The sequence below is a fragment of the Solanum dulcamara genome, chromosome 11 (assembly GCF_947179165.1).
Source record: "Solanum dulcamara chromosome 11, daSolDulc1.2, whole genome shotgun sequence".
NCBI classification, from domain to species: Eukaryota; Viridiplantae; Streptophyta; class Magnoliopsida; order Solanales; family Solanaceae; genus Solanum; species Solanum dulcamara.
Window position 1 is genome coordinate 32178575 of NC_077247.1, and position 9640 is coordinate 32188214.

Sequence of the window (9640 nt, forward strand, 5' to 3'; positions counted from 1 at the left end):
TAGTTTCAAAAATAACATTTTTTTTAACAGAATTTTAATTAAATAATTTAAATACTTTTTTAAACACGTGGAGGTCATCTATTAGTTATAATTTAGTTATTTTAAATTAATTATAAATCAAAATTTATTTAACAGAATTTTAATTATGAAAAAGGGCCTAAAATACCTTCGAACTATTGAAAATGGTACAAAAATGTCGCTCATGTTAAAGAAAAGGTCATTTTTAGACATAAAAGTTGGATATCAATGACATTTTAGACCTAATGGATGGATGACAAATATTTTTATATTATTTTCAATAGCTGAATAACATTTTAGAAACTTTTTGCTAAGTTTTTTTTTTTTTTTCACTTGTTAGCATTTTAGAGGGTGGACCAAAAATCAAAATATAAAGACAATGAGACGGCAGAGTCGTTAATAACCGATAAGTCATAGTCAAGTCTACTGTGTGACTGACTGTTTGCTTGTTTTCTATGGATTTATTATTCACTTGTCCCAATTTATGCTCCTATATTTTTTTATGCTCCTATATATTTTTTAATGTTTTGAGATTCAAATTACAAGTTAATATTTTAATTTTATGTTATGATAAATTCATTCCTCGCAAGTTGTAATAATGCATCAACATACCATTTTGTTTATTTTTGTATAAATAAATTGTAACCCCTCTACTCTTCTTCTTACCTCCATTTTCTTGTCACTCAATAGTGTGACTCAGTTCTGTTCCTAAATCCTAAGTGGGCTTTGCTTTTTCATGCCTCAGTCGTTTCTTATTATTTTAATTCGATTTGATTTGATTAACGTTTGTATTCTTGTCAATATTGATTGGCGCTTCTAGAAAGTTGGGAAAATTCAATATTTTTCGTTTTCTTGATCTGGGTTTCGATTTGAGAAAGCCAAGTGTCTTTCTTCTATTTTACTTTTGGAAACTAAACCCACAAAACTGGGTACTCGAATCTAGTTACTGTGTGTAGCTGTTCTTCTTCACAGTGAAATGGGATCCTCTGCAATGTCTATTGATGAGGTTGTGGAAGTGTTGATGAAACTTAACAAATCTCTACCAATAAGGCCAGGGATTGATGAAGTTGAAGCAGCAAAAGTTTTAATCATGAACGTGGAGAAGGAGGAACAAATGAAGTTAGAGACAATTGCGCGGCAAAACAAACGAAAAGATGTACCAGAAGAGTTATTCAAAATATTTCAAGAGATGCAGAGGAATTTAGTATATTTTCAGAGTAAAGAACAGAGGAGAGAGGCATTAAAACTGTTAGATCTCGAAAATGTTCATTACCTGTTCGATGAATTGATTCAAAGAGCTTCCAAATGTTTGTCATCCAATCCTCAAGCTAATACATCTTCAGTTTCTTCAAGGAATTCCAGTACTTTGTCTTTGGCAAATTCATCCTCCTTCTCCGGTAGCGGTTTAAATTCTCCGGCAACTACAACGACGAGCTTTTACAGTGAGAAAGAGCCTGTTAAAGTGACTGAACTAGTTGCGAGAGATGATAGTTACTTGAAGAAGGCGACAACCACTTTTCAAATGGATGGAATCAGTACTGTTGGGCTTCGATCTGGGAACGCTTCTTCTGCCCCCCAGATTGTCGATACCACTTTGAAGCCTAGTACTGGTAAGTTAAATCTATTTCCAGTAACATAATTGCTTCTAACCAATGTTGTTTTTATACTTTGTTAGCTTAATTGGAAACTTTTGCTGCCTATAATATGAAAATTTGTGTTCTGTTGATTCGGCATTCTTAGTTTGATCGAAAAGCCATTTACCTGTAGGTCGAGATGGTGAAAAAATGAGCTTGATAAAGCTTGCTAGTTTGATAGAAGTTTCAGCTAAAAAAGAAACCAAGGAGCTAATTCTTCGAAGAAAACTGTCAGATCAGTTAGAATGGATTCCAGATTCTCTTGGGAAGCTATCAAATTTGGTGACTTTGGATTTATCTGAAAATCGAATAGCTGTGCTGCCAACTACCATCTGGGGTCTTTCATCATTGCAAAAGCTAGATTTGCATGGAAATAGAATTCTTGAACTTCCTGATTCAGTAGGAGATCTGCTTAACTTGGTCTATCTTGATCTAAAAGGAAATAACCTGAAGACATTGCCTTTGACTTTAGCGAGGTTAACTCACCTCGAGGAAGTCGATTTGAGCTCTAACATGCTATCTGTGCTTCCCGAGACAGTGGGATCCCTTGTCAGTCTCAGAAAACTGGTCGTTGAGACTAATGACCTAGAGGAACTTCCTCATACTATTGGTCAATGTACTTCGCTCAAAGAGCTTCGTGTTGACTATAACCGTCTTAAAGCCCTTCCTGAAGCCTTGGGACGAATGGGTTCTTTGGAGATTCTATCCGTGCGATACAATAACGTCAGGCAATTGCCTACAACTATGGCATCCTTAACTAGTTTGAAAGAGCTCAATGTTAGTTTCAATGAGCTTGAGTCAGTGCCCGAGAGCTTGTGCTTTGCCACTACACTCGTGAAGCTGAACATTAGCAACAACTTTGCGGACCTACAATCACTCCCTAGGTCCATAGGAAACCTTGAGATGCTTGAGGAGCTGGATATGAGTAACAACCAGATACGAATTCTTCCAGATTCATTTAGGATGCTTTCGCGTTTGCGTGTACTAAAGACAGAAGGAAATCCTCTTGAAGTGCCACCAGGAAACGTTGTTGAGATGGGAGCACAGGTGTGTTTGAATTTTATTTTACTATACTATTATATATTATGCTAATTACTACTGTTCTTTTGAACTAATTATTTCAGTTAGTTTTGATAGATGGCTCACGAATGTTTATTTTGCATATCAGGCTGTTGTGCAGCATATGGCTGATCTTGTTGAAAAGAGGGATGCGAAGCTACAGCCAGTTAAACAGAAGAAATCATGGGCTCAGATATGCTTCTTTTCAAGATCCAACAAACGTAAGCGCAATGGTGTAGACTATGTCGTCCAAGCGTAAAAAACTTTAAGATCCTATATTTATCTGGTAAGTTTGTTCTCCTTACTACTCTCTATTTAATACTAACTCTGCTTCCAGCTATAATCATGTTAGCAAACTGCATATGTCATAACATATTAGAATACAAGGAGTCATTTAAACATCTTTTAGTAAGGGGTGCGCGAAAAGAATTTAAAAAAGAACTGGAGGGTAGTATCCAGTAACCAACCAGCTGGTAATTTGATTTCTGAGATCCATTATTCATGGCACTGATCCAGCAGACTGCTTGGATAGTTCTTAGCTCTTACATTTTTTTGTCCATTAATTATTGTCCTTTGATTATCTGAGTTAATAAATGTATATGGTGCACGAGACATGTTGGTGCATTAATTACAATAATAAAATGTTGGGTTGTAAGGGAATGCCTCACATGCTTTTGTTATCCCTCGTACAGTGAAATTGAGCTGTGATTGTGCTAGAAGAGAGCTATGCCAATTCTTCTTGAATTCCAACACTGCCAACAGAATTATAAGTTTTATTTTGGGTGTTCCAGATATGGCTCTCACTCTCATCCTTAATTGCCACATGTTTCTTTTTGCCAGTTGGTTTTATTTTCCATCCTCTTTTTTTTATTTGCCTGTAATTTTAAGTGTATGTTCTAAAATCAGTTGTAAAAAATTGATCTCACACGAAAAATGAAAGATGAAAGAGGGAGAAATATCTGATTCCCCCAATGTTAATGAATTATCATGAGTTGACTTCTGATTGTTATCTTCATTATTGTTATTTATCATTCTATTCCAGATTAATTAACTGTCATTATCTCACCAGTGACTTCGTGTTGAAGTTAAAAGCAAAGAATCAGGATGAATTTTCTAATATTAAATCCTAAAAAGTATTGTTGGTTTAGTCCTCAAGATTACTGAACGTTCAAAAAAGGCTGGCAATTTTGGTTCATTTCAGCCTCCATATGAGGTGGTGTGGTGATGGGAAAGATCCTTTGTTAAAGGCAAATGTCATTATATTGGTTAACAACTTGCTATAATGCTTAAAGAAAGAGATTAAACTAAAGCAACCAAACAAACACGAAAGCCATGGGACAAAACCCCTTTACCAAAAAAAAGCAGTGGGGAGGGTTCCTAATAATAAATTTGTGGACATCTGCAGACACAATATCCTATAAAATTTACATTAGTAACTTATAATCTAGTGGTATCAATGAAAATTTCTAACCCCCCTCATTAGCCTTGTGCCAGGCCAGCAACAGGCAACGACCATAAAGACGAAATGTGACGGATGGACAAAGAAAATAGTACTATGAATTCGATATGTAACAATCCCATGTTAACAGTATACCAGAGAGATGGTGAGCTGCTAAGACACTACTAAATGATGTATGCAATTTTGACATGACTAAAAGATTTCTATGTAGGGATAATATTATCATGTGAAGATGAATATATATAGATATAGAAAGAAGAATCAATAGAATAACAAACGCCAATCCTACCAACTTTTGTCTCAATATGAAGTACACTGTCAAGGTGGATCCCAACTCTTAACTATGTGTACTAGCAATCTAAAAGAAGTACACATATATGTAGAGTTGATAATTTTGTACATGTACAAGAAGAAAGGTAAATGTAATTACTAAGACAAGTGTTAGACCACAAGAGCTAGGAACTATCTGAGGAGGATTCATCTAGGCAAGGCTCCAGCTGAAGCATTATGATGTGATCTATACAAGGCAAATCCGTTTATTTTGCTCCGAAAGATAGTATAAACTCTTTCCGATTATTATTTGATCGATGTTGACTTGATATATTTCTGGCTTCTAAAGATAGTATAAACTCTCTCTGATTATTATTTGGTCGATGTTGACTTGATATATTTCTTAAATAAAACTCAAATTACAGATGTATTTTACTAAATTAATTTTATTAATGATATTTTGGAGCTCTAAATTTGATTACTACTACTTTATGTAGTTATTTAATAAAAAAAGGCCCAAAATGGTCTTTTATGTTTGGCTAAACCCATCGGTGGCCCCCTAAAGTTGGCACCAACTTTCACTTAGACACCTTAACTAGGCTTTGTTCATTTTAGACATCTCATGTCATGCTTCGCTGTGTCATTTTGACACTTTTTTCTGAGTTGGCAGAGTGCGTGTATTGCACTTATTTTGAGCGCATGAAGAGCATTTTTTTTTTTTGTGAAAAATCTTCTTCCATATTTCTCCTTCCACCACCATTCATCAAATGACCACCACATTAATTTGAAAAAATCTTGTAAAAGCATAGCAATACTTTGATTTTGAACAAAATAAAAACTCCATTTAGATAATTCAAAAAGAATTTTAAAAAATAAAACTTATTTTTGAATTAACTCAACCCAACCCAACCCCCGTTCTTCTTCTTCTTCAATTCCGTTTACCCTTTCACCGGCGGCGCGCCGCCACCACTTCTAATAAACTCTCCCCCCGCCTCTTTATTCTTTTCCACTGAACCTTACCCCTTTCATTGGCGCAGATAGTATACCATTGTTGCGTACCCAAGCTAGAAAATTTGTTCCCTTTCATTTTGATAGCATCAAAATCTTCCACCCATTGCCTCCATTTTCTTCCCACTAATAATCCTTCATCATAATTATAAAAAACAATAACGAATTTTGCCAAAGAAAATAACCAATTCATATTATTTTCATCATAAAAGTAGAGCTTTGCCGAAAAATTTGAGACTTAGATGTATATAATAACTAAAAAAAATGAAAGAACAAACAGAAAAAGAATTGGAGAGGGTGAGAGAAAAAGAGAGAGAGATGGAGAGTTGAGGGCTAGGGTGTGTGTGTGTAAAGAGACATGGTTGAAGTGAGGGAAAACATTGAACTGGAGAAGAAGACTCCTTTTTTTTCTTTTTCGTTTTTTTTGTTATTTATTTTTAATTTAGATGTATAAGCTGGAAAATAAAAAAATATTTTTTTTTTGTGAACCAAACTGACGTGTCCTCCTTTTATTAGTCAGCATGCCACGTCACCCACGAGTGGATTACACATATTTTGTAATTTTAACTGATTTACAAAAATGTGTCAAAATGACACAGCGTGACATGATATGTCTAAAATTAACAAAACCTAGTTAAGATGTCTAAGTAAAAACTAGTGTCAACTTTAGGGACCACCGATGAATTCTGCCTTTATGTTTTGCTTTAGACTCAAAATCATCCCTTTTCTGTTTATATGGTGCACTAATTATCCTCCAAGTTTGTGCACTTTTAGTCTCCTCCTGACATATGTTTACTATTTAACATCGAGATTTATATTCTGAATTTTTCAGTGTTTAGTTTAAGAGCTTAGAAATTACAAGAACAGAATACTTACTAAGGAGCTTAGGTAAAGTCTTGCCCATTATTCAACTGACAAAGACACATCAGTTTGGACTTAGCGGTGTATATGGATGAAGTTTGTTCGGATTTTTAAATACCAAATTAAGTTATTTGTATTAAATTTTTAAATTTATAAATCAAATCAAACTAATAAATTCAGGATTTTCAACCTCGGGTTTATTCAGGTTTTTTCGAATTTTCGAGATATCTCGATAAAGTATTTATACAAACATTTAATTAATTGTACTTCAAATATTTTTTTAGTTCTACCAAAATATAATAATGAAATCACATAAAATAAATATTGCAAATTAATAACAACAACAACATACCTATGAAATTCCACAAGTGAGGTATGGGAGGGTAGAATGTATGAAGACATTGCCACTACCTCGTGGAGGTCGAGAGGTTGTTTCCGAAAGACCCTCGACTCAAGTGCAACAAACGAAAAAGGAGACAATGGAGATGGAGGTGAACCCAGAATTTGAAAAAAAAAAGAGGGGGGGGGGGGGGGCACTATTTTTAAAATGGAAAATGGCATGATATACCCCTCAACTTTGTTGTTTAAAATTGATATACCCTTCGTTACAAAAATGACTCACATATACCTCTACCGTAACAAAATTGGCTCACATATATATACCCCTACCATTATAAAAGTGATAAAATTGTTTTTTTAATTATTTTTTAAATTTTTAATTTTTCTAAAAATCATATATTTGATCTTTTTCACACATAAATTATTTTTTTGATTTCTGTGATTATTATTATTTGAGTTTGTTATTTTTACTTCATTTTTTTCTTACATTCTTTAGTGTAAAAATAAGAGAAATAAAAAAAGTGTGAATGAAAAAAGAGAAAAAAGTAAGGAAAAATTTAGAACTAATTTTTTGCGGCTTTATTGTAATTAAGTGTTTATAACTATAAAAAAAATTGGAGCATCTGTAATAAACTTTACAAGAAAATAAGTGAAAAATAAATATGACCATCAAAATAATATTCAAATTAGTCGCTGAGTTAAAAAAAAGTGAGAAGGATCAAATATACCCCTACATGATTTATTTTTTTCACTCTTGTTAGATGAAAATGGTATATGTGAGTCATTTGTATAACAGTAGGGGTATAAATGAGTCACTTTAACGAGGGATATATCAGTCCTAAATGACAAAATTGAAGGGTACATCAGACCATTTTCTCTTTTTAAAAAATACTCAACATAGAAATCTCACTCTAAAATAGATAAAACTTACCATTTTGCTAGCGAAAAGATAACCTTGAAATAAAGAGTTGTTGTGGCCCTACTAGTAAACATGGGGCAACGAAGCGTTATATAAATGTAAAATGGACTCCTCCTCCTCCAACAGGTGTTTTTAAATTGAACACTGATGGTTCTTACAAAGATAATAGAAAAGGAAACGGCATTGGGGGAGTTATTAGAGATTCTAAAGGTGAGTGGATAGTAGGTTTTGCAGGGGAAGTGCAATGTTCATCATCAGCGGAAGCTGAAACTTTGGCACTACTTCGTGGACTACCATTAGCAACCATGAGAAATGTTTGTTGTCTTCATATAAACAGTGATGCAAAGGATGTAATTCACTAACTAACCAATACTCATTCTAGTTGCTTTCCGATATTTGCTGAATGCAGGTACCTCCTGGCCATGATGCATGATCCGCTAGTAATCCATGTGTACAGGGAGCAGAACTTAGTTGCCGATCTACTCGCCCATTTTAGTACAGAACTAAGAGGCAATGGCATTCGAATTTTGAGCAACCTCCTATTTTTGTTAAAGATCTCGTCAAAGAAGATCAAGAGGATGCATTACAACTACGAGCCATTAACCAAGCTACAATGTCAAGCAATGGAACATCTTCTTTTCTTTGTACTCCTAAGTCTTGTAAAAGCTTAACAAAAGCTGGTAATAGTAGTAGTGGTACTAACAGTAGGTTAAATAGTACTCCCGACAGTAATCGTAAAACTATATTGTTCAATGTCGGCACATCTTTTGGCTCTCCTGTATAAGTTACTTAAATTAATATAATATTATCTTTTCTACCAAAAACAAAAAGAAATAAAGAGTTGTTTAGTCCAACAAAATTGAAAGTAATATGATTTTGTCTTGTAATATATAAATTTTGTAAATTAATTTTAAAAATGAAAGGAAAAAAATTATATTCTTAATATTGACATCCCAACATTAATACTCAATAGTACTAATGTTATATTCAAATTGATAGGGGAAACTGGTTGATAGGGGGAACATGGTTGATATAGTTTGTCATCATTAAAAAGGGGGGAAATGTTATATTCAAGTTTTGATGTTTGGCAAACTACGAATCTGGTGAAGGAAACTGGCCCCATGAGTAACGTCTGTTCAAGACAGAATGGAAAACAACTGTAAAAGTTGCCACCATCTCCTTTGGTTGGTACACACAACAGAGGAAAACAGAGCTCTCAGTCAATAGGATTACACTAGATTGTTTTGTCCATCTTTATTATACACTCTTTGACAAGAAACAACCTAGTTTTTTCATAACTTTTTTCAAAAGCAAAAGTCATTCTCTCTCAAGCAAGAACAAACTCACAAAAACAGCAAGGGACCTATTAGAGTTATATGGTGAAAAGTCTTTAGTTGTTTCTTAGTGAGTCATGTTTTGAGTTCTAACATTGTAAGATTTATTCCTGTGTTATAAAGGAATTAAATCATTTCCTTTTCCATTCTGATTTCATTGAGTTCATAGCTAGGATTAGCCTTAAATAGTTTGTTTGAAGTCTATGTCAACTAGAGTTAGTTGGTTTAGTATGCAATAGAGTTGTTGCTTAGTTTTATCTTGTTATAGAGTTGTTATAAGGGGAGGAATTAAGAGATTAATAATTCCTAGATTGCAAAGGTTTGTAATCTGAATCTTGACTCTTTGATCAGTGGAGTTATTGGTGAAATTTTGTGTGACAAGTCGTGGTTTTTCTTCCCTTGAGCAAGGAGATTTTCACGTAATTCTTATATTTTTAACTTTGTATTGTTCTTAATATTGTCAAAGGACCTGGTCCATTGATGTTGTGGTGGACTCATACAAGCCATCACAATCAAAATTGGGCTAGCTGTTTACTGGTAACGGATTAGCATCATGAGGTATGAATTTGGAGTATGTCTCATCTCCGAAGAAATATCAAAGAGTTTAGGTCAATATCTTGTTGCACTGTTAAAAGATTATATCTAAAATCATAAGTAGATTGCAAGGAGTGATATATTGACAATGTGATTGATAGTAGTCAAGGAGATTTTGTGCCTAAGAGCACCATTAATGACAATT

The 9640-nt window shown here is 33.8% G+C and overlaps 1 protein-coding gene across 2 annotated transcripts; it reads left to right on the forward strand.

Moving 5' to 3' along the window:
• The first annotated feature begins 565 nt into the window (after positions 1 to 565).
• Positions 566 to 8376, forward strand: LOC129874266 (plant intracellular Ras-group-related LRR protein 4-like). 2 transcript variants are annotated; one of them, XM_055949528.1, is made up of 4 exons: positions 566 to 1628; positions 1786 to 2699; positions 2821 to 2997; positions 7977 to 8376. In XM_055949528.1, exons 1-3 carry the CDS (start codon positions 995 to 997, stop codon positions 2968 to 2970), a joined length of 1698 nt encoding a protein of 565 aa, XP_055805503.1. In that variant the 5' UTR covers positions 566 to 994; the 3' UTR covers positions 2971 to 2997; positions 7977 to 8376. The 2 variants fall into 2 exon arrangements, with proteins under 2 accessions (XP_055805503.1, XP_055805502.1); XM_055949527.1 differs by lacking the exon at positions 7977 to 8376 and adding an exon at positions 3404 to 3695 and having other exon boundaries at positions 569 to 1628.
• The last annotated feature ends 1264 nt before the right edge of the window (positions 8377 to 9640 follow it).